Source organism: Somniosus microcephalus, chromosome 3 (assembly GCF_052327205.1).
Source record: "Somniosus microcephalus isolate GS21.2 chromosome 3, FLI_Smic_1.0, whole genome shotgun sequence".
NCBI classification, from domain to species: domain Eukaryota; kingdom Metazoa; phylum Chordata; class Chondrichthyes; order Squaliformes; family Somniosidae; genus Somniosus; species Somniosus microcephalus.
Genome location: NC_140989.1, coordinates 364,387,020 through 364,413,251, shown reverse-complemented (window position 1 = coordinate 364,413,251; position 26,232 = coordinate 364,387,020). Strand labels below are relative to the sequence as shown.

Here is a 26,232-nt window from a genome sequence, read left to right as displayed (position 1 = left end):
GTTGAACAGTTTCCCGTTTGTTCTGTAAGTTAGCTCCACTCCAGCGGGGAGCTTACTGAGGGTGAGATGGAGCATTGCCACAAGGATTACATAGGGGAGTTCTCCCCAGTGTCCTGGCCAATATTTCTCCCTCAACCAACATAACAAAAACAGATTATCTAGTCATTATCACATTGCTGTTTGTGGGAGCTTGCTGTGCACAAATTGGCTGCTACGTTTCCCACATTACAACAGTGACTACATTTCAAAAGTACTTTGTTGGCTGTAAAGTGCTTTGAGACGCCCGGTGGTCGTGAAAGGCGCTATAGAAATGCAAGTCTTTCTTTCTTTATACAGCACCTTTCAGGACATCCTAAAACACTTTACAGCCAATGAAATACTTTTGAAGTGTAGTCACTGTTGCAATGTGGGAAACGCAGCAGCCAATTTTGCTCACAAACAGCAATGTGATAATGACCAGATAATCTGTTTTTTTAGTGATGTTGATTAAGGGATAAATATTGGCCAGGACACCAGGAGGCAGGGGGGGGGGGGGTGGGCGGTGGATATAATGCCATGGAATCTGGTGTCCACCCAAGAGGGTAGACTGGGACTCGGTTTAACATCTCATCCAAAAAGACAGCACTGCCAACAGTGCAGCACTCCCTCAGTACTGCACTGGAGTATCAGCCTGGATTATGTACTCAAGTCTCTGCAGTGGGACTTGAACCCACGACCTTCTGACTCTGAGTCGGGAGTGCTCCCCACTGAGCCATGAATGACATTTTTGAACAAAACTGAGCAAGTTTTACCCCACCATTGAAAATTGAACCTCAAACTGATGAAGTCTTCGGAACATCTTGTGGGATGATAAAACTAGAATTGCAAGTTTTGTCACAGTCCGCACAGATTCCACCAAATTTTGCGAATTTTTTTTAATTTTTTTTTTTTTTTAAAAAGGATAAAATTAGGAGAAACTCGCTGCTAAAAATCACCAGCAAGCAATGTCATTTGCCGCCATTCTAAAGAGACACTTTCACTTAAAGAAAAAAAGAACATGCTTTTATATAGAAAAGGAAAATATTGCGGATGCTAGAAAGCTGAAATAAAAACAGAAACTGCTAGAAATACTCAGCAGGTCAGGCAGTGTCTGTGGAGAGAGAAACAGAGTTAACGTTTCAGGTCGACGACCCTTCATCAGAACTTTTATATAGGGCATTTCATGACTTCAAGGGCATCCAAAAGCACTTCACAGCCAATGAAGTGCAGTTACTCTAGTAATGTAGCGAAATGCAGAAGGCCAATTTGGGCACAGCAAGGTCCCACAACCAGCAATGAAATGAATGACCAGGTAATTGGATTGAATTATGTTGGCGGAGGGATAAATATTGACACGGGCTCTGGGAGAACGCCCCTGCTTGTCTTCGAAAGGTGCCATGGGATCTTTTACAACCAACTGAGGGGGCAGACGGGGCCTCGGTTTAACGGCTCATCTGAAAAATGGCACCTCCGACACTGCAGCACTCCTTCAGTGCTGCCCCAAAGTGTCAGCAGAGGTTATTTGCTCAAGCCTCTGGAATGGGACTTGAACCCACAACCTTCTGACTCAGAGGGAAAAGTGCTACCATTGAACAGAGAGTGCTAACACGGAGTCAAGTCTGACACACCTAGTTAACATTCTGAAAACACTGCTCAGTATAATTTCAGCATGCTGGTACAATAGATAGACTGGAGTTTAAAAGTTAGATACAGAATACAGAGATTGGGGAAACAAGAGTTTGATCTCCATGAGCTAATAGGACAGGAATGTAGTAGAGCTGTAAAACAAATGATTGGACCGTCAGGATTTTTTCAATATAAGCTTTTATTGGATTAAATATATTCTTGACACTATTACAGTCACACAATATCATAAAAGGCGATAAATGGGACTTATTTAAATCAGGTACATATTCTTATATTTTGACATTTCTGGTTTAATAACTTAGGACAAGGGGATACAAGTTCAAACTAGTAAAAGGCAAATATTTGCACGCAGGAAAATAATGAGCAATTAAACTGCCTAAGGAGTTCCTGTTACAGTCACGGTATTGGAGATAACAGTAGGAAGCTACTGCCATTGCATATGCAATATTACAAAGAAAGTATATAAGAAAGAAAGTTTGCACATTCTCCCCGTGTTTGCGTGGGTTTTCTCCGGGTGCTCCGGTTTCCTCCCACAGTCCAAAGATGTGCGGGTTAGGTTGATTGGCTATGATAAAAATTGGCCCTTACTGTTAGGGGGGATTAAATACGTGGGGTTACAGGGATAGGGCTTGGGTGGGATGGCTGTCGGTGTAGGGACCGGGTGCTAGGGTTTGGATGATCAGCCATGATCTCGTTGAATGGTGGAGCAGGCTCGAAGGGCCGAATGGCCTACTCCTGTTCCTATCTTCTATGTTTCTATGTTTCCTCTGTATTATACTTATAAAAATTTGTCTTGTCTGGCTGTATCAAACTTGACCAGAGATCCTGTGAGAAACAAACAGCTTCAAATAGAACGATCGCCTATGGTGTTGCCAACAGCAAGTCCGGGAAAAGGCTGCTTTCCAAGTTCAGGAGTATATACCAAGTAATGTATAATGTACTATTCTGCGGCTAAGGTGGAACCAACTCCCTTTAAGGCTTAAGGTCTATTGGCTGCAAATGAATGCATCCGGAGGTCAATTATGGGGAAAGGGCAGGAGAGTGAGGCTAATTGGATCGCTCTTTCAAAGAGCCGGCACAGGCACGGTGGGCCGAATGGCCTCCTTCTGTGCAGTATCAGTCTAGGATTCTATGAATTAGAGGTTCCTCCCCAAGCTCAGAAAAAAATCAGGAAATCACTGGCTTTCTTTCTCTGTTTTAAAAAAAAATGTATTTGTATCAAAGTGTATCATCTGAAATACAACAGACTCGAAAATGTACATCAATAACATGGTGTTGCCTATGGTGAGCGAGAGGTTGTGATTTTGTTGGAAGATGGCATGGGACGAGGGGGAAGAGTGCAAATTACCACGGAAAGGATTTGGAAAGAAATTTGAGGGCGATATGCTCAGAGGCAGAGTTTTTTAATATTGGTTCCTTTAAGACAAATAAACAGTGTTTTCTTTACCCACTCCTGATAGCTAAATAAATATATTTATTGCCCTAATATCACCGCTACATAAATAAATCAATGTGTCGCAGGGGAAGCAGCTTTTTGTCCAGGGTGTCAAATCAGCAAATTGTCCCATCTGGTCAGGGTGCTGATTTTTTATCCAGGGAGCTCATTTTTTGCATGGGTGTGCCAAAGCTTAAGAAAATATTAAACTAACGTGTATTTTTGTTTCTTTACCAAATATATTAGCAATACTCAGTGCTTTACTCAGAACCTCCCTCCAAACTTAAATAATGGTGCAGTCATTCCAGAATTTAATGCTTATACTAACCATTTTTTTTCTGCTGCTTGTTTTGATTTCTCCCTCAGAAATAAAGACAAAAGAAATAAAGTTGATCTAACCGTTTGGAATACATTACAAACTATAAATAAATATTATACAATGGCAAAATTTCAGAGAAAGAGAGGAGGTTGAAAGGTGACCTGATAGAGGTCTTTAAAATTATGAAGGGGTTCGATAGGGTGGACGTAGAGAAGATGTTTCCCCTTGTGGGGGGGTGGGAAGGAGTCCAAAACTAGGGGCCATCAATATAAAAGTCACCAATAAATCTTAAAGGAATTCAGGAGAAACCTCTTTACTCGGAGTGGTTAGAATGTGGAACTCTCTACCACGTTGAGTGGTTGAGGCGAATAGCATAAACGCATTTAAGGGGAAGCTAGATAAGTACATGAGGGAGCAAGGAATAGATGGATGATAGCAAAATACTGCAGATGCTGGAAATCCAAAATAACAACAGAAAATGCTGGAAAAACTCAGGTCAGGCAACATCCGTGGAGAGAAATTTGAGTTGACGTTTCGGGTCGAACCCTTCTTCAAAACTGGAAATATGTTAATAGAGTGAGATGAAGTAAGGTGGGAAAAGGCTTGTGTGGAGCATAAACACTGGCATAACCCCGTTAGGCTGAATATCCTACTTCTGTGCTGTAAATTCTACGTAATGTAATGATTCATTTATCACGTGTAACCTGTCGCATTTATAAAATAAATAATTCCTTCAATACAGTAACTTACATTGATTTCCTGTGACTGTTACCGCAAATGACATTCCAAACATCATGCGTCCTGTTGCTTTGATGTTCCCCTCCTTCCCAAAGAGAGACAAATTCCAAGTGCCTTCACTTCTAATACCAGTTTCCCCAGGATGTTTCAATTTCCAAGTAATTTTCCATCGATGGGCAACAGAGGGGGAAAAGATCAGGGCTTAAAACCAGCAAACTCTGATACACTCTGAATTATCAGACTTGCTGTCAACCACGAAATATTCTCGGGGTTGTTATCTGTTTACCTTATTCAGCCTCTTCAGCTGAACGTGACAGCTCCACAAAACCTCACAAACTTAAGCCCTGGGCTTCTCAGAGAGGCACAATGCGGTTAGACATTTCGAACGAGCAAAACGCCACTGCTGATTTAATTGCTTACAAGTTTAGCACTTGTGTGTCTTTATGTACAAACCTTATTTCCAGTACTAAGTCTCTCATCTTAATCATACACCAAGATGGTCACCAAAAAAAGTTTGTAAAAAAGTGAGCCATTTAATGGTTTCCCTTTCTACTTGTTTTACTGGTAACAGTGACTACACTTCATTGGCTATGATGTCCTGAGGATGTGAAAGGCGCTATATAAATGCAAGTTTTTTCCTTTGGCAGGTTTTGCTGACTGATCATTGTTGATTGGTTACTTGCAAACATTTTTAGTAGTCTTTCAAAAAGCAACTTGCATTGGTATTGCACCTGTAACAATTTGGGTTTTACCTGCATTGCCTAAACTGGATTTTTTTTGTCTTATATTTATTCAAGGTTAAATTCAGCAGTTTATCTCAACAAGCCAGCAGCACTAAGTCCAGGCTGGTTACCATAGTAAATTGGAATGTTAATTAGTAAACAAAAGGGTGAATTGTTATGAGCATTCTCAAACAGTTCACCCTATTCTGATGAAACGGGTCCCTTCTGACTCCTAACTGATCAGTCAGATGTCGCCTCGTTCCATTTGCACCTCAGGGTGCTTAGCGAAGACAGACATTTAAGAGCCTTATGTCCCCACGACAAAGGAGAGGCATTTCAATCAGTGTGGTGACTTTGATTGATAGCTCAGTGGACCCTTGACCTCACAGACCTCTCTCAAAGTAAGTGAGCTGTGCCCTGACAGCAGTTAGAAGCTGGCTATTGTGTTTTTTCAAGCATGGACCAGCTAGCGTGAAAGGCCTAACTGGGGGTGATGGATCCATGCTCAGAGTTAGTATTTTCATCTTTATTTTTCATAATCCAGGAAGCATAGGAAATTGACTGTTCTGAAAGATATATGCTGTTGATACATGTACTTAATGTAAAATAAACCAGCTTGTTGGTTTGAAGCCATACCTCATCTTGAGAGTGCTTTTCAGTCCGCCTTCCTTAGAGAGAAATCACGTGCGATATTTCAGTAGCCAATACACAGAGCAAAGGTTATGATTCCTGTGTTTGGCTACTACATATTGGGCAGCAAAAGGTGCACTCCAGATAATAGGGGAAGCAAGGTCCTTTTATGGGTCTGACCAGTGACACTGAACCCAAGTAAATATCTAGTGCAAAACCCAAAATTCCTTTAAATGTAGCAAAATTTACCAAGGGAGACAATCTAAAAGATGGAGGAATAGAAGGGGCACTAAGGGAGTTGACCATAGGCGCTATCAGAGAGATATCTTTTACGGATGATTTTCAAGTTAGGGAGCTATGTAGCAAGACAACGGTTTAGCAAGGTAGTTCCAAAAGGCCCCGTCACCAAATGGTAGAGCAGAAGGAGTGCGGAAATGTGTGGTAGGTCAGCTTTGGAAAAACTAACGGTGGGAGTGTGGTTGTAAGGATCAAGGAGGAAGAGGAAAGAAAACTTTCAATGGAACTTTTAATATCTGTTTTTTCTGCTTTCAACCGGTCTCTTTCCTACATGTTTCAATATAAATTTTACTGTTTTACCATTATGATGAAGTTAGGCACTAGGCACAAGACTTTTAGATATATATCTCAAAAACATAATTGTGTTTTTCCCCACTTTGTAGGTTAAAGTGTGTTCCCAGGCTCCTGCTACACTACCCCTCAACCTGGAGGGCTAGCTTGTATTGTCAGTAGACATTTCACCAGAATCTGCAGTTCATAATTGCTCTGAACCCTTTTTCATGCTAGCAATCAACTGCAATGTTCTCTCCACTGCACTCTCGAGCACAATCCTGACCTCCAACTAGCTCTGAATCGCTCCATTCGCATTCCAATCTTTCCATTTTTGTTGTCCTACATTGCTACAATGAAGATCATCACAAACTTCAGGAACAGTATCTCATTTTTCTTCTTAGGTACTTTAGAGCCCCCTGATCTAAATATTGACTTCAAACCTTAAACCTTAAATGCCATCCTTGGGGTCAATGGTAGTACTCTCGCCCCTGAAACACAAGGTAGTGGGTTCAAGCCCCATTCCAGCAACGTGAGCACATAATTTAGGCCAACACTTCAGTGCAGTGTTGAGAGAGTTCTGCATTGTCAGATGAGACATCAAACCTAGGCCCAACCTACCCTCAACAGTAAATGATCCCATAGCACTATTCAAAGGGAAAGGGAGTTTTCCGAGTGCCCAATATTATCCCTCAGCCAACATCACTAAAATAGAGGATCTGGTCATTCATCTCATTGCTGTTTGTGAGACTGTGCTTTGTGCAAATTAGCTGTCGTATTTCCCTACTACAGTGACTGCACTTCAAGAGGAGTTCATTGGCTGTGAAGCACTTTGAGACATTTTGAAGTCATAAAAGGCGCTATATAAATTCAAGTTCTTTCTTTTAAACCACCTCTCCTATTTTCCTCTCAGTTTCACCCAGTGATGGAAGGTGTCGTCGACAGTGCTGTCAAGCGGCACTTACTCACCAATATCCTGGTCACTGATGCCCAGTTTGGGTTCCGCCAGGACCACTCGGCTCCCGACCTCATTACAGCCTTGGTCCAAACATGGACAAAGGAGCTGAATTCCAGAGGTGAGGGCGAGAGTGGCTGTCCTTGACATCAAGGTAGCATTTGACCGAGTGTGGCATCAAGGAGCCCTAGTAAAACTGAAGTCAATGGGAATCGAGGGGGGGGGGGGGGGGGGAAACTCTCCACTGGCTGGAGTCATACCTAGCATAAAGGAAGATGGTTGTTGGAGGCCAATCATCTCAGTCCCATGACATCGCTGCAGGAGTTCCTCAGGGCAGTGTCCTAGGCCCAACCATCTTCAGCTGCTTCATCAATGACCTTTCCTCCATCATAAGGTCAGAATTTGGGGATGTTCGCTGATGATTGCAGAGTATTCAGTTCCATTCGCAACTCCTCATATAATGAAGCAGTCCGTGCCCGCATGCAGCAACACCTGGATGACATTCAGGCTTGGGCTGATAAGTGGAAAGTAACATTTGCGCCACACAAGTGCCAGGCAATGACTATCTCCAACAAGACAGCCCCTTGACATTCAACAGCATTACTATCACCAAATCCCCCAAGATCAATATCCTGGGGGTCACCATTGACCAGAACCTTAACTGGACCAGCCACATAAATATTGTGGCTACAAGAGCAGGTCAGAGGCTGGGTATTGTGACGAGTGTCTCACCTCCTGATTCCCCAATGCCTTTCCAACATCTACAAGGCACGAGTCAAGAATGTAATGGAGTACCCTCCACTTGCCTGGATGAGTGCAGCTCCAATAACACTCAAAGCTCGACACCATCCAGGACAAAGCAGCCCACTTGATTGGCACCCCATCCACCACCTTAAACATTCACTCCCTCCACCACCGGCGCACCGTGGCTGCAGTGTGCACCATCTACAAGATGCACTGCAGCAACTCGCCAAGGCTTCTTCAACAGCACTTCCCAAACCCGCGACCTCCACCACCTAGAAGGACAAGGGCAGCAGGCGCATGGGAACACCATCACCTGCAAGTTCCCCTCCAAGTCACACACCATCCTGACTTGGAAATATATCGCCGATCCTTCATCGTCGCTGGGACAAAATCCTGGAACTCCATCCCTAACAGTACTGTGGGGGTACCTTCACTACACGGACTGCAGCTGTTTAAGGCGGCAGCACATCACCACCTTCGAGGGCAATTAGGGATGGGCAATAAATGCTGGCCTTGCCAGCGATGCTCATATCCCAGGAACAAATTTTTTTTTTAAATTCTGCTTTACTCCTTTCAATTTTGGAGCCCCTTTTGTCTTTCTAATAACTTTTCACGGCCTGCTTGACCTATTGTTTATAATCCCTTTCACCCCTTTTCAGTTCTTTTATTTAATGAAAAATAGCTGCCTCTAGCTTGGCAGCAGTCTTGGTAGCAACCTTGCCTCTGGGTTCTGTGATATCCGAGTGGTAAGGTCAGAAACTGAGAGAAGCGAGATATTAGGAACAAACCCAACTGTTTATTTACACGGTGTAGCAGAGGAACATATCTCTTACAAGCTGGAAGCCAGGCACATTTCTTATTGCACGAGACAAGATGGAGGATCCACCTCTGAGTCATACCCATAATGCAATGCCACATTACCGTATTAACTGGTGTACCAGGACATTGAATACATGACCCATTACCTTAAATACTGGTAAATGTGAACCCTTAATATTTGGCTCCATCTGGTGGATAACTTAAACATTACATCCCAGATTACTATATCCCTCCCCTCTTAAGTTGAACATTAATTTCTTAACAATATTCTTAAAAAGTCCCATAAGGAAACTCCTTTAAACGATAGTCCATACTGAACGAATCTAGCAGGTCGTTATCAATCTCTCTGGCGGCTTCTGAGTCCTTGGTGAACGTCTTACAGTCAAGTCCCTGCTTGGTTGTGGTAGAGCCACCTGCTGCTCCTGAGCAGTACTCAAGAGTATCTGACTCTGCTACGATGGTTTCCTCTTGACGAAGGGGTCCAGGTGGAACTGGCTCTGTTCGTGGTGGTGGTACCACCGATGCATTTGGATAACTGGGGGCCAACTTGTCCTCCGACATCTTCTCTGGAACCTCCATTTCGATTTCCCCTTGTCTGGTCAGTATCTGATCTACATGTCTGCGTACTACCTGACCAGTTCCCACCATGACCGTATATGATACTGGACCGGTCATTGAGTCTAGGATGCCAGGAATCCATTTTGGACCATAACTGAAATTCCTGGTAAGGACCGCATCTCCTTCTCCAAAACTGCGGCTCTTTGTCCTTCTGTCATGGTTCTCCTTTTGTTTGATTTGTCGGTTTTCCACCTTCCTTTTTAGATCTGGGTGAACCAGGTCAAGAGTGGAGCGTAGTCGACGTCCTAACAACAGCTCAGCAGGAGAGAGTCCTGTGGTAGATTGAGGTGTTATTCTGTAGCTGAACAGAACTCGTGACACCTTGGCTGCCAAACTCCCTTCCACACCTTTTTTCATCATCTCCTTAAATGTTTGTACGGCTCTCTCCGCAAGTCCATTTGAAGACGGATGATATGGAGCTGAGGTCACGTACACTATGCCATTGTTTCTCATGAACTCTTTTGTTTCTGTACTCACAAAACACGTGGCATTGTCACTTACTACGATCTCCGGTAGCCCTTGATTACTAAAACTCCTATGCAGGCAGTCTATAGTAACAGTAGATGAAGCAGAATTTACAGGATAAACATCCATCCATTTGGAATGGGCATCAATGATTATGAGGAACATCTTTCCCATGAATGGACCCGCATAATCTACATGTAATCTTCTCCATGGTTTATCCGGCCACTCCCAGGGGTGGAGAGGAGCCGTTGCTGGTGCCTTCCTGTGTACTTGACAAGTGCTGCATGTCTTGACTAGATTTTCTATCTCCTCATCTAGCTTTGGCCACCACAAGTAACTCCTTGCCAAGGCTTTCATACACGAAACTCCAGGATGACACTGATGTAGTTGCCCTAGGATAGACTGTCGTGCTGGCTGTGGAATAATCACTCGTGCTCCCCACAACACGCAACCATCCTGCACACCAGCTCTGTCTTCCTGACACTGTAAGGTATGAAATCAGTCCCTTCCGGATGCTGTGGCCAACCCATCACATATTCTCGGACTCTAGACAGTACTGAATCTTTACCGGTCCATGTCCTTACTTGTTCTGCGGTCACAATTGCCGTGTCCATGTCCTCCAACATCAAAACTCTGTCCTCTGGAGCTGCACGGATAGGTGTACCTGGCAGTGGAAGATGGCTCAAGGCATCTGCTTTCCCATGGTACTTGCCCGCCTTGTAAATGATGACATACTCATATGCCCTCAACGTCACTGCCCACCTCTGGATCCGGGGTGACACCATCTGTGGTACTGCTTTCATTTCATTAAAAAGATATAGAAGAGGTTTATGATCGGTGCATATGGTGAATTTCCTGCCATATATGTACTTGTGAAACCTCTGTAACCCAAACATTACTGCTAACCCCTCTTTATCTAACTGGGAATAGTTTATTTCCGCCGGTGTCAGAGTTCGAGACATAAACCCTATTGGTCTTTCTGTTCCATCTTCCAAGCTGTGTGAAAGAACCGCCCCCACCCCGTAAGGTGAAGCATCACAAGAGAGAATGATGTCTTTCTCTGCATTGTAGTGAACCAGCACATCCGAGGACAGCATCAGTTTCTTGGACTGTTCAAATGAAACCCTCTGTTCCTCTTCCCACTGCGTCTCCTTGCGCAGAAGTTTGTGAAGAGGTGCTAACACTGTTGCCAAGTTTGGTAAAAATCTGTTATAATAGTTTAGCAGTCCCAGGTAAGCTTTTAACTCAGTCACATTGGTAGGAGCTGGGGCCTCCTGCAGTGCTTGTACCTTCTCCTTGATTGGATGGAGCCCGGTGGCGTCCACTCTGTGTCCCAGGAACACGGCCTCATTCCCCAGGAAAGTGCACTTACGCCTCTTGAGCCGTAACCCAGCCTTATCCAATCTTTGTAGTACCTCTCTCAGAGTGCTCAGATGCTCCTGGTCAGTTCTTCCCGTCGCCAGAATGTCATCCAGATAGATTGAAACATGTGGGATCCCTTGCAGTACACCCTCGATAGTCCTCTGGAAAATAGCTGGACTAGATGAGACACCGAATGGTAAGCGGTTATAGGTAAACAAACCCTTGTGTGTATTTATGGTTACATACTTCTTGGATTCCTCATCTAGTGTAATCTGCAAGTATGCATGACTCATATCCAACTTCGTGAATTTCTTCCCTCCAGCCAGGTTCGCAAAGAGATCCTCTGTTTTGGGAATAGGATACTGTTCTAGTTTAGACACCCTATTTACTGTCAATTTATAATCTCCACAGAGTCTTACCGAATTGTCCGGTTTTAAAACAGGTACAATGGGAGCTGCCCATTCTGAACATTTCACGGGTTCCAGTATGTTCTCTCTCAAAAGACGGTAAAGCTCATCCTCTACCTTCAGTTTCATGGCATACGGCACAGGTCGTTGTTTAAAAAACCTTGGCAGTGCCTCCTTGTCTACATAAATCTTAGCTGGGGGGCCATTAAATGTGCCAAGTTCTTCCTTGAACACATTCTCATGTTCAATCAACACTTCTTGCAAAGACAACTGTTTGCCTCCCTCTATTTGATTTATTGCTCCCCAATCTAAGTTCTTGTATCCATCCCCGACCTAACAGGTTTGGTCCGGAACCCGATACTACAACTACAGGTAGCTGTTCCACTGTGTCCCTGTGTTGCACAGTTACAGTAGCTGTACCCAATGTCGCCACTCGTTCACCGGTATATGTTTTAAGCTGCATAGAGCAAGACTTTAACTCTGGAACTTTTGCACGGTTCCACAATTTTGAGTACTCCTCCCTGTTCATTATGGTCACACCGCATCCTGTATCCACTTCAAAGTTGACCTTAGAGTCATTTACTGTCAGTTGCAAAGTGATAGGATCCACTTTTGGAATGTTCTCTACCATACTATGCATTATGAACATATCGTCTTCTTTCTCAGCTTCTCCGCTGATGTGATGTGCTCCCTGTTTTTTCACTTCTCTTCCTAGGTTTTGCTTTCCTCCCCCTTTTGGTTTGTATTCCTCCACGATTGCTTTTGCCCTGCATGCACGTTTTATGTGTCCTTTTTTCCCCCACACTTGTGGACTTTTCCTCCAGAAACCTGCATTCCCTCGCCAGGTGATCGCCATTGCATCTATAACATGCCTTTACATGCTCACGTTGTGGTTTCTGACGCATATTTAACTTGTGCACAATAACCTGACCTGCAACTTGCTTTGTAGTAGCCCAGTCTGAACCTTGTATTTCTTTTACATCTCAGTTCGCTGTCTCTATGGCTTGAGCAAGTTCCAACGCTTTTTCATACGTAAGCCCAGTCTCGGATAATAATCTCCGCTGCATTCGATCATCCATTATCCCGCAAACTAGCCTATCTCTCAGCATGTCTTTCAGGTTGTTGCCATAATTGCAATCGTGTGCCAATTTCCTCAACACCGCTACATAATCCAATACAGTCTCTCCCGGTTTTCTGTTCCGTTAATTAAATTTGAAACGCTTTACAATCTCACTCAGTCCTTCAGTAAGGCCACTAAGTTAGCAAATGATCTGTCTCCAGGCTTTTCAGGACTGCATAAGTTTCTCATTAAACTAAACGTCTGACTTCCCACGGAAGTGAGCAGAATAGCTCTCCTTTTTCCGACATCATCTATATCATTTGCTTCAAAGAAATGCATCAACACCTCGCAGTATTCATCCCAGGTCTGCGTCTGAACATTAAAAGCAGAGATCTTTCCTACCGTAGCAGCCATGATCAGTTATTCAGTGCTCCTTTTCTTTTTTTTTCTTCGTCAAGATGTGATCTGTCGATCCTCGTCGCCAATATGTGATATCCGAGTGGTAAGGTCAGAAACTGAGAGAAGCGAGATATTAGGAACAAACCCAGCTGTTTATTTACACGGTGTAGCAGAGGAACATATCTCTTACAAGCTGGAGGCCAGGCACATTTCTTATTGCACGAGACAAGATGGAGGATCCACCTGAGTCATACCCATAATGCAATGCCACATTACCGTATTAACTGGTGTACCAGGACATTGAATACATACCTTAAATACTGGTAAATGTGAACCCTTAATATTTGGCTCCATCTGGTGGATAACTTAAACATTACATCCCAGATTACTATAGGTTCGAAGGCTGTGGCTTCAAGGTTTACACTAGGATTTAGTGCATAATCCAGGCTGGCACTCCCAATATTTACTGTGCTATTGAGGGAGCATTGCATTGTCTGAGCTGTTTGCTTTAATCTTTCAGCTAAAGAACAAGTTGTCCTGTCTGCCTATTGAGGTGGACGTTAAAAGATCCCGTGGTATTACTTGAAGAACACACTTGCATACTGTTCACAGTTCTGGTCTCCATATTATAAAAAAGGATATAGAGATTTGGAGAAGGTGCAAAAAAAGATTCACAAGGATTATACCAGAACTGAGAGGATATACTCATCAGCAATGTTCCCTGTAAGCTGCAGCGCCTGTTTCCTTTAGTGCATGGTCCCTTTAAATTTCCACGCATGCACGGTATTTACAGTGGAGAAGCCCATGAGCGGTCTGAGCGGGAGCTTTCAAGGGAACATAGCTTATCAGGAAAGACTGAACAGACTGGCACTCGTTTCTCCAGAAAAAAAAAGACAGAGGATGACCTGATAGAGTTTTTTAAGATAACAACATGGTAGACGTCGAGAAAATGTTTCCACTTGTGAGAGAGTGCAAAACTAGAGGTCATAAATATAAGACAGTCACTAATAAATCCAATAGGGAATTGAGGAGTAACTTCTTTACCCAGAGAGTGGTTAGAATGTGGAACTCGCTACCACAGGGAGTGGTTGAGGCGACTAGCATAGCTGTAGAAAAGGGGAAGCTAGACAAGTAGATGAGCGAGAATGAAATAGAAGGATATGCTGATAGGATGAGATGAAGAGGGGTGGAAGGAGGCACATGTGGAGCATAAACACTGGCATAGACCAGTTGGGCTGAATGGCTTGTTTCTGTGCTTTAGACTCCATGTAACTTGATGTAACAGCAAGGAGTGCTCTCTGTTCAACATTGACCAATGGAACTAAAGGACTACCTGCTGTTTGAGATGTTGGTGCAGAATGGCTGCTCCGTTCGTCTATGTAACAACAGTCACGACTTTGAGATGTGATATGAAAAAAGGACTTACATTTATGTAGCTCTTTACAACAAATGAAGTACTTTTGAAGTGTAGTCACTGTTGCAATGTAGGAAAGTTAACATATTTATTTGACCCATCTCTCTCTACTTGTTTAGCTGTTCCCTCCTCCCTCCTCCTTCCCATCCTCTTTCAACAAGTTCTGTGAAAGGGCTGCCCACTTTCCTTCTACAGTTCGGACGATGTGATTGCACTAAAGAGGGTACAGAGAAGAAGGGGAGATTTACGAGGATGGAGAATTTTAGCTATGGGGAAAGACTGGATAGGCTGGGGGTTGTTTTCTTTGGAACAGAGGAGGCTGAGGGGAGATTTAACTGAGGTGTATGAAATTATGAGGGGCTGAGATAGAGTGGATAGGAAGGATCTATTTCCCCCAGCAGAGAGGTCAATAACCAGGGGGCAGAGATTTAAAGTAACTGGTAGAAGGATTAGAGGGGAGTTGAGGAGAACATTTTTCACCCAGAGGTCTGAAGCTCACTGCCTGAAAGGGTGGTAGAGGCAGAGACCCTCATAACATTTAAAAAGTACTTGGATATACACTTGAAGTGTTGTAACCTACAGGGCTAAGGAGCAAGAGTTGGAAAGTGGGATTAGGCCGGAGAGCTCTTTTACAGCAGGCACAGACAGGATGGCCTGAATGGTCTCCTTCTGTGCCTAAATTTCTATGATGGGTCTCTCTTACCTGTCCTTTCAGGTGTTAATGGTCTTGCTGTATATGCCAGGCTTTTCTAACTCATAACTTCTGCTCAAAGTAGACCACTGCCCGGTGGCACCGTGCATTTCCCACAACCCATGACGGATGCTGCCGATCAGTGATTATTTAGTTGCAATATTTTATATGACTATATACATAAAACGCTAAATGCGCCGGGAGACCAGCCGGACTTACTCACCTCAGCACTCGGAGGTCTGCGGCGCCCTGCTGATCTCATGAAGCCCGTCTCCTATTAGGTTCCAAAGAATGCTTGCGGTTGAAAGTAGAAATTCGCAGTTTCTTCCGACAACAGCAACACTGATAACGGGGACCAATCGAATTGACTCTTCGCCTCTCCCGCGGATGAATTGCACTCAGGTCTCTCTATCGCTGAGCGCACAAGGGCTCAGACATTGGCTGAGACTCACCGGTTAGGGACAGGGGTCGCGCCCAATCGGAGTGCAATATTGGCAGTGATTGACAGTATCTGTGCCCATTCAGAGACTGATTAACAGAAACTTTGCCCAATCAGAGTGCTACATTGGCAGTGATTGACAGTATCTGTGCCCATTCAGAGACTGATTAACAGAAACTTTGCCCAATCAGCGTGCTACATTGGCAGTGATTGACAGTATCTGTGCCCATTCAGGGGGCAGATTAACAGAAACTTTGCCCAATCAGAATGCTACATTGACAGTGATTGACAGTATCTGTGCCCATTCAGGGAGCAGATTAACAGAAGTCTTGCCCAGTGAAAGTGCGACTATGCCAGTGATTGACATAAGTCTTGCCCAGTCAGAGTGCGGTATTGGCACTGATTGACACATGTTTCTAGTCAACTTAGATTGGCCCAGAAATTCGGGTCGGGGGCTTCCCGCGGGTGCAAGCCCCCGACCTGCACTTACCTAGCGCACCGGCCGTTGAGCTGTGGGCCCGTGTGGGATTCTGATCTTGGTCCTCCTCCAGCTGCCGGCGCGCAGTGCTTGCGTATCCCAGGGGCGCAGTTAGCTCGAAGCGTCCCCTGGGATCACGTGGGCTATGGGGAGCCAATCGGAGCAGGGAATGCTCCATTCATAAGTTTGACAGGAAGAGCTGTCAAAACTTAGAAATACTACGGGCCCCAAAACATCACTAAATCTTCAAATACATTTTTTTTAAACATCACATTTTTTAAATAAACTATAAATTACATGAAATAACTATTTTAAACAATAATTTAAATTTTTGAAAAAATAATTTTATTTTCTAATGGGGCTAAAAATAAACTTACCTTTCTTTAAAGTATTTAAAAATAATAAACCTGTGGAAAAAATGTTTTAATTTTAATTAATTCACCACTTACCTTGTGAAAAGCAGGCCTTACGACTGCTTTTTACATGTCTAACTTCCGGAGACTTACCCTCCCGGGAAAACCTGCAAAAAAAACATAAGTTCGATGCGCACGCGCTGCCTCTCCGGCGCACGCGTTCCACCTCTTAACCCCTTCTTCCAGGGGAACGGAAGTGCCGGTTTCCCGCGCATGCGCAGTGCATGCAGGAAACTGGCACTTCCATTTGGGCCTACGGGTGAGCACCCCGTGCGTACTCACCCGTGGAGACCCGAATTTCTGGGCCAATATGTGCTCAAGGACCTAGAGTGGCCCTCGAACACACAACCTTCTGACTCTGAGGCGAGAGCGCTACCACTGAGCCACGGATGACACCTAATCAAAATAAACGTTACCCTGGCAGCATTCACGATACAGCAAAGAACAAGACCATTCGGCCCATTATGCCTGCATCATTGAATGATTGTGAACGAATCTTGTCGCGAATTTAGAGAGACATAAGCAACGCTGATTTTGAAAACTCCCAAGGGAGTTCTCCCGGTGTCTTTGCCAACATTCATCCCTCAACCAACATCTAAAACAGATGATCTGCTCACTTATTTCTTTGCTATTTGTGGGAGCTTGCTGTGCACATTGGCCGCCACATTTCCCTGCATTACAACAGTGATTTCCTTTCAAAAGTACTTCATTGACTATAAAGAGCTTTGGGATGACCGGAGGTGACGAAAGACACAATATAAAAACAAATCTTTCCTTTCTTTATCCTACAATCTCAAAACCCAAGTTACATGTCACCTAATCACTCCTGCTTGACTCAATCATCTTTTTTGTTTCAACCTGGTCATATTGCGGATTATATCATTCACATTGGCCCAGATTCTGCTGTAGCAGGGCACCTAACGGCGTCTGCATGTTAGTTAGACTTGCCCTTGCATGTTTAGGGTTTTAACATTTTTTGCAAGTTGCTGAAAGTGCGAGCTGATAACGACACAGCGAGGGCATCAGGGCATCTGGGACCTGAGTTAACAGGGCAAGCAACAGGATATCTCCTGAACCAATCAGATTGAAGGATTGAAAAAGAAATTGGAACAATGGAGAAGGAAGTGTAAGTTAGAGGGGGTGAATTCAATGTCAAATCAGGTACTGAAGGAGAAGTAAAGAGAGGGAAAGGAAAAGTTGAAAAAATAATTTTAAATTTGACATTTTTAAAATCTCCAACAACAATTAAAACTTGAAGGAATGAGACTCCATACTTGTAATGCAGTAAACTCTTGTTTAAATGACACTTCATCATCCAGAATTCTTTAATAACCGGCAAAATAGATAACCGTTAATCTTGCCGAATCCATCCATTTTTCATTTTTCCAAGTCCGAGTTTCCTGCGGTGGCCGAGTTAGTCAGTGATTTTTATTTTTTTTTGCGTTAAAAATTGCCTACCTCTCTGTTATCTGGAATTTTTCATCAACCGGCACCATCCTGGTCCCGTAGGTGCCGGATACGAAAGAGTTTACTGTAGTTACTTTTCAGTGCCAGAGAGGTTGATTGGCAATAATTAACAGCTATCAAGTCGTTAAAGTGGTAATTGCGCTCGTAATTACAAGACTTAACTCTCTGTGGCAAGTTTAGCTTGTATCTACCGCACAAATACAGCAACTTCATGCCATTCAAGGCATTTAAATGGTGAGGCAGACAACGAAATGCCTTTTTCGCAAAGCTAACAATGGAGCAGCGCAACTCGGATGGCAACTTTTGAACATTGACGTTTAACCACGCATCTGCACCTCGCCTAAAGATACTGTACCATTTACACTTAAATAACGGACAGCGCCATTAGTCTCACCATTATTTTGACAACAAAATCTGGGCTAATAACTCATCTTAGCAACCTGGTAAAATGTCTTACACAATGATTTGACCAACAATAATGCATACTTTGCCTCCAACCAAGTTGAATACTTGTTAATAATGAGTACCTTTCATCCCATGTATGTGATGGCAGGATAAAGGTTAAGCATTTCATGGGCATTGTATTACCCACAAAGTTCTAATATATTTCCAATTTCAAACACTTGATCATGCAACTCTCATTTCTAGGAAAACGGGAAGATAAAGTATCCATCTCACACATGTTTGAGAAATCTTCTTTGTTTTGAGTTAACTGATCTCAGACAAGGCAGCAATGGGCCTCAGCACCCCAAAACCAAGAAGGGGAAAATAAACAAATATCAGCTGTCAAGTGACCCCCCATAGAAAGTGCAAACGTCAGGTGAGAACAGGATGAGTTTTGGTGGAGATGCCTATCCCTCGGTAAAATAGCCCACTAACCATCACTGTCTCAGGTCATGGCCCCTTGGGCAAAGTACCAAGGCTTCCCAGTGAAACTTCCCAGTTATCTCTCAGAGGGTCGTAAATCTGTGGAATTCTCTACCCCAGAGAGCTGTGGAGGCTGGGTCATTGAATATATTTAAGGTGGAGATAGGCAGATCTTTGAACAATAAGGGAGTGATGGGTTATGGGGAGCGGGCAGGGAAAAGGAGCTGAGCCCAAGATCAGATCAGCCATGATCTCATTAAATGGCGGAGCAGGCTCGAGGAGCCAAATGGCCTACTCCTGCTCCTATTTCTTATGTTCTTATGAAACCATATCCCAGTTTACAACCACTGCTACCACAAAAAGTCTTGCAAAAACATAGAACAACTAAAGGCCATTTGATCCACTGACGCTCATCCCTCTGGATTTCTAACTCTCCTGTTTTAGCATCCTGCTGCATCTTGAACATTGGGCTGGATTTTTCCAGGCTCGGCGGGTCCGTGGCGGGCGATGTCCATGGCATGTGGGGACCCTGCACCTATCTCGATCCCGGCCTCCAACAAGATTTTCCATTGATGGGGCTTGTTAAGTCAGCCCTGCAAGGTTCCCAGCCAATTAATAGGAAGCAGGTCTGATGATGTCATTTGATGACACATCATCAGCCGGTTTCCTTAAAGGGGCCATGTCCACAATAATTTTGACAGTTGTGCTGTCAGTATTCTACAGCATTGAGGTGCTGCAAACACTGACAAGCACTGCACAGAGGTGCACGGCTGCACCCAGGCTCTCCCATTACTCCCTCCATATGCTTATGGAGGGAGTCACAGCACGCAGGGAGGTTCTCTTCCCTTCCAATGGGCAGAAGAGACCTCCCCAGGAGATCAACACAGCCTGATTGCACATTGCACCGGAGGACACAAGCAGGGATGTCGTCAGGAGGACCAGGCTGCAGTGGCGCAAACCTTTCAATGATCTCAGTAGATCACAAAATGTTACTGCAAAGCCACACTCAACCTCATCCCGCTGTTCCACTCATCACATCCTCATCACTCTGCCTTCCCTACCCTACTCCTGCACATCCCTACTCACACCAACTTACCTTCCACCTCCACCCATCCCTCTCTATCTACATTATCACTTCCCCATCTCACTAGCCACCCCTCACACACACCCCTAACCTAGTGCAATCATACCAACTAACAACACACAAGGGTAGGCAGTTGGGTGTTAACGCCAATGTTCATGTAAAGTTTCTGTTAATGTGTTGTTAAAGATTGAAATCTTTATTTTCAACACTTTGCCTTCTTGGACAGATCTGTGTGCATCTTTGGAAGTGGCTTAGTGAGTTGCAATGAATTGTGAGACATAACGGAAACCCCCCCGCCCCCATGGTGATGAGTGTGAAGGAATGGCTTGGGCATTGTAGGGATGCTTTATGGTGTTGGTGTTGGTGTTGGTGTTGATGTGGGGTGGTGCCAACCTGGCGCATCATGTGGCAGCCAGGGTGTACAGCGTCGAGTGAAGTAAATTTGGCCATGGTGAATCCATCTCTGGCCTCCCGGGCAGCAATGTGCTCGGGTGCTGATGCCCTGTGTCCTGTTCAGCAGCAGGTGATTGCGGAGAAGGCTGGTGTTGTTGCTGGTGCTGCTGGTGTGCCTGGTGGTGTTGGTGTTGGGGCTGAGCGTGGTGGGATTCTGAGGACCAAGATGAGATTTTTTCAAGGGCACTGATGCTGAAGGAATAGATGGCAGCTGAAGTTGAGATGACAGAAGCGATCTGTCAATGCTGAGAGAGGTTGCTCCAAGGAGGTAACAGTGGATAGAGAGTTTGCTCCAAACATTTCAAACCTCCATAAAGCTGAAAATTGTATTCCAAATCCTGAAGGCTCCAGCCTCTAAGATTGGAAATTGAACAGCTGTGAAATGGGAGCTTTTATACCACTTTTGCAGCTGTCAACTACTCACAGCAATGGAGAGTCATTGAGAACCCGACACACTGACCTGACGTGATCCCTGGGCGCTGGGAACCTCGTAAAAAGCATGGAAAAATCGTTAGGACCTGGTAAAATGCTGCTTAAGTACCTTTAAGCAGCTTCTTAAGTATCTCAGTTGTCTGACCCATCGCTTAGTGCCGGGTCTGCAAACCGCAGGCAGAGTCGGCACTTGGGAAATTAACAAGGAGGCGGGTTCAGAGCAGACTTCCACCCCGCTGTCAATCACTGCCATTTTGACAGCTGACCCGCCTCTCAACCTGCACTCTGAGCGATGGCAAACTTCAGCCCATTGTCTGTCTCTATAACGCTGTGTGGCCGCTTATCGCAAACATTGATCAGCAATCTTTGAGCAAAGTTATCCCTACTAAAAACAGAAAAGACAGAGCGGTCTGCACAGAGTGGGATTAAACTGAGTGGACTTGAACAGAGTGTTTTATTTGGGAATTTGGAAACAGTGGGAATTTGGAGAAGAGGGGGAAGGAGTTGTTGCTTTTTGCCTACACTACTTGTAGTGCTTAGAGTTACAGGTAGATATTTAATTTCAGTACCCTTAACTTAAGCTAGATCAAGTAAATAGTCAAGAAACTACACTGTAAACTAAATTACCTAACTGTGACCCAACTGCAGAATGTGGGAGTTTCTGGGGAGCATTGTGATCCCAGAAAAACACGTTTGTAGTAAGTGCCTGCATCTTGAGGAACTTCAGCTCAGAGTTTTTGAGCTGGAGTCTGAGGTGCAGACATTGCGGGGCATCAGGGATGGGGAGAGTTACCTGGACACTTTGATCCAGGAGGCAGTCACAACCCTTATGTTAGGCAGTGGTACAGGTGTGGTTAGTGGCCATGGACAGGAGGGTGTGACTGCAACTCAGGCAGATAAGGGGACCCCAGGTGCAGTGCTGGAGGAGCCTCAGCCTTTGCCCTTGCCCAACAGGTATGAGGTTCTTGCTGCCTGTGTGGATGAAGGAAAAGTCTGCATGATGGATGAGCAAGCTGACCATGGCACCATGGTGCAGGAGGCCATTCAAGTGGGGGGAGTGAAAGGGAATGTAGTTGTGGTAGGGGACAGTATAGTCAAGGGGCTAGATACTGTTCTCTGCAGCTGCGACAGAGAGTTCCAAAGGTTGTGCTGCCTGCCCGGTGCCAGGGTTAATGACATCTCCTTGCGGCTGGAGAAGAAATTGGAGTGGGAGGGGGAGGATCAAGTTGTCGTGGTTCACGTAGGAACCAACAACATAGTTAGAACTAGGAATGAGGTTCTGCTGAGGGAGTTTGAGGAGCTAGGATCCAAATTAAAAAGCAGAACCTCAAAGGTAATAATCTCTGAATTGTTACCTGAGCCACGCGCAAATTGGCATAGGGACAAACAAATTAGAGATTTAAATGGGTGCCTCATGAGTGGTGTGGCAGGAAGGAGTTTCAGTTCATGGGGCACTGGCACCAGTACTGGGGAATGAGGGAGCTGTTCCCTTTGGGACGGGCTCCATTTAAACCAGGCTGCAACCAGTGTCCTGGCGAACCGAATAACTAGGGCAGTACTCAGGGCTTTAAACTAATGAAGGGGGCTGGGTGGATTCAGGAAAGAGTAAATTTAAAAGCAGCAAGAGAAATGTCAAGGCTCGAGAGCAGAGTAGAGTTTTGGGTAAAAATAAGCAGTGTGGGTCAGGAAGGGACAGAGAGAGTAACAAAGGTAATAAGGCATCAGTGACTAAGGTGATATCAGGGAAAAAGAGAAATAAGTCAAAGCTAAAGGCACTATATCTGAATGTGCGAAGCATTCACAACAAAATTAATGAATTAATAGCGCAGATAGCAATTAACAGGTTTGATCTGACTTCTGACTTTCTGTTTGAAAAGGTCTATCTTTTATACCCTTTTTGCAGTGGTTTATTCTTTGAAGTTCTCTCTGTTGAATGCTTTCTATTCTTACTGTCAATTTAGCTGCTGCATGCATAATTATGTCTCTACCTTTAGGTGTTCCATAAACTATCATAAAAACAATATGACAGCAATGGTTTCTGTTTGATGCCATTCTTATCGAAGATTTTCCATTCAATTCTTAATATCACTTTTAGCTGGTTTAACAGACTTCGAGTCTCCTAACTGCTCCAAGTTCAATACAAACACAATGTTATTGCTTGGTGTATCTATTGAAGTCATATCTTCAAAGTGTTCTTGTTGGTATCATATTTATTATATGTAAATTAAAAACACTTTGACTGAGTGTTTACTTGTTTTCTGGCTATCTCAAGTGGTTGCATATTTAATCTTATGTTTCCTGTCTTCCAAGTTTAACATAAAAACTATTTGACCAGCAGGTGTTTCTTTTACTTGATGTCATCTTTTCAAAGGCACATGGTTTTTTAATATTCTGTTCCTGTTTCCCTGAGTGTTAGTTTATAACACTTTAAACTGGGTCTTTTTATTGTGTTGGTTGCAAACCCCAGACCCTCTGGAAGTGCCAAACTGCCATTTCAATAGGGTCATTGTTTTAGTATTTTTAACTAATTCCCATTTCAAAGCTTGTATGTTTACAATTTTGTTAAACAACTGATCTTTATCTCAGAAGCCTGTTTTCTGTTTGCAGCCTGTGTCTCCGAGGCTTTCGATTTTAAACCCAGTATATCATGTATTAATAAATATCAGAATTCTGTTCATATTATGGTGTATCTTTCTGAAATATGGCTTATTCCTTCACAAGACCACACTTAGAGTACTGCATACAGTTCTAGTCGCCATATTATAAAAGGATATAGAGGCACTGGAGAGGGTGCAGAGAAGGTTTACAAGGATGATACCAGAATTGCGAGGGTATACCTACCCGGAAATGTTGAACAGGCTGGGTCTCTTTTCTCTTGAAAAAAGAAGGCCGAGGGGTGACCTAATAGAGGTCTTTAAAATTATGAAAAATTTTGATAGAGTGGATACAGAGGGAATGTTTCCACTTATGGAGAAGAGCATAACTAGAGGCCATCAATATAAGATAGTCACCAAGAAATCCAATAGGGAATTCAGAAGAAACTTCTTTACCCAAAGAATGGTGAGAATGTGGAACTCGCTACCGCGGGGAGTGGTTGAAGCAAATAGTATAGATGCATTTAAGGGGAGCCGAGACAAGCATATGAGGGAGAAGGGAATAGAGGGTTACGCTGATAGATTTAGATGAGGGAAGACGGGAGGAGGTTTGTGTGGAGCATAAACGCTGGCATGGACTGGTTGGGCCGAATGGCCTGTTTCTGTGCCATATATCCTATGTAATCTTATGTATGTAATCCTATGTATAGGTATGTAAAAAAGAAAAGATTAGTGAAAGTAAATGTGGGTCCCTTACAGGCTGAGACAGGAGAAATTATAATGGGGAATAAGGAAATGGCAAAGAAATTAAACAAATACTTTGTGTCTGTCTTCGCGGAAGAAGACGAAAAACTTCCCGGAAATACAGGAAAACCAAGACTCTAGCGAGAATGAGCAACTGAAAGAAAGTTGTATTAGTAAAAAAATATTACTGGAGAAATGAATGGGACTGAAAACCAATAAATCCCCTGGACCTGATGGCCTACATACTAGGGTTTTGAAAGAGGTGGCTATAGAGATAATGGATGCATTGGTTGCCATTTTCCAAAATTCCATACATTCTGGAACGGTTCCCGCGGATTGGAAAATAACAAATGTAACCCCACTAGTTAAGAAAGGAGGGAGAGAGAAAACGGGGAACTACAGACCAGTTAGCCTGCCATCAATAGTAGGGAAAATGCTAGAATCTATTATTAAGGACATTAGAAAATCATAATAGGATTGGGCAGAGTCAACACGGATTTATGAAAGGGAAATCGTGTTTGACAAATCTGTTAGAGTTTTTTGAGGTTGTAATTCACAGAATTGGTAAGGGGGAACCAGTGGATGTGGTGTATTTGGACTTTCAGAAGGCATTCGATAAGGTGCCACACAAGAGGTTATTAAACAAAATAAGGCTCATGGGATTGGGGGTAATATACCAGCATGGATTGAGGATTGGTTAATGGACAGAAAACAGAGAGTAGGAATAAACGGGTCATTTTCAGGTTGGCAGGCTGTAACTAGTGGGGTACTGCAAGGATCAGTGCTTGGGCCTCAGCTATTCACAATCTATATCAATGATTTGGATGAGGGGACCAAATGTAATATATCCAAGTTTGCTGATGATGCAAAGCTAGGTGGGAATGTAAGTTGTGAGGAGGATACAAGGAGGATTCAAGGGGATATAGACAGGCTAAGTGAGTGGGCAAGAACATGGCAAATGGAATATAATGTGGAGAAATGTGAAGTTATCCACTTTGGTAGGAAAAATAGAAAAGCAGAGTATTTTTTAAATGGTGAGAGATTGGGAAATGTTGGTGTTCAGAGGGACCTGGGTGTCCTTGTACACGAATCACTGAAAGTTAACATGCAGGTACAGCAAGCAATTAGGAAAGCAAATGGTATGTTGGCCTTTATTACAAGTGGATTTGAGTATACGAGTAAAGACGTCTTACTGCAATTATATAGGGCCCTGGTGAGACCACACCTGGAGTATTGTGTACAGTTGTGGTCTCTTTACCTAAGGAAGGATATACTTGCCATAGAGGGAGTGCAACGAAGGTTCACCAGACTGGTTCCTGGGATGGGGGCATTGTCCTATGAGGAGAGATTGAGTAGACTAGGCCTATATTCTCTAGAGTTTAGAAGAATGAGAGGTGATCTCATTGCAACATACAAAATTCTTACAAGGCTTGATAGGGTAGATGCAGGGAGGATGTTTCCCCTGGCTGGGGAGTCTAGAACCAGGGGTCACAGCCTTAGAATATGGGGTCAGCCATTTAGGACTGAGATGAGGAGAAATGTCTTCACGCAGAGGGTGGTGAATCTTTGGAATTCTCTACCCCAGAGGCTCAGTCGTTGAGGATATTCAAGACAGAGATTGATAGATTTTTGGATATTAAGGGAATCAAGGGATATGGGGATAGTGTAGGAAAGTGGAGATGAGGTAGAAGATCAGCCATGATCTTATTGAATGGCGGAGCAGGCTCAAAGGGCCAAATGGCCTATTCCTGCTCCTATTTCTTATGTTCTGAAAAGTGTGCTGGAAATGCACGGCAGGTCAGTCACCATCTCTGTGAAGAGAGAAGACACATTAAAGTTTGGGCTGAGCACCCTTCTTCGGAGCTCTGACGAATGGTATACACCCATAATGGGTCTGGAGAGTCAGCTGTTGTATGTGAGTTAGCTGTAGCTTGTGCTCTCTCTCAATGAACATAGGAACTCAGGAACAGGAGGAAGCCATTCAGCCCCCAGAGCCTGTTCCGCCATTCAATTAGATCATAGCTCATCTGCATCGCAACTCCATCCACCTGCCTTTTCTCCAGATCCTTTTATACCCATGTCTAGCAAAAGTCTATCAATCTCAGATTCAAAATTATTAATTGAGCCAGCATCTACTGCTTTTTGTGGGAGAAAGTTTCATATTTCTATCACCCTTTGCATGAAGAAGTGTTTCCTAACTTCTCTCCTGAATGGCCTGGCTCTGATTTTAAGTTTATGTCCCCTTGTCCTA

The 26,232-nt window shown here is 43.9% G+C and overlaps 1 protein-coding gene across 2 annotated transcripts in view; it reads right to left on the bottom strand.

The window, feature by feature from the left end:
- The window catches only part of spata1 (spermatogenesis associated 1), a 97,827-nt gene extending 82,386 nt beyond the window's left edge, over positions 1 to 15,441 (bottom strand). Inside the window, exon 1 of one of the 2 annotated variants that reach the window (XM_085983515.1) lies at positions 15,234 to 15,441. In XM_085983515.1, the coding sequence (XP_085839641.1) occupies positions 15,234 to 15,272 (39 nt within the window). In that variant the 5' untranslated portion in view covers positions 15,273 to 15,441. The remainder of the gene's footprint in view (positions 1 to 15,233) is intronic. The other variant, XM_085983514.1, reaches the window with a different exon arrangement.
- Positions 15,442 to 26,232: the final 10,791 nt, after the last annotated feature.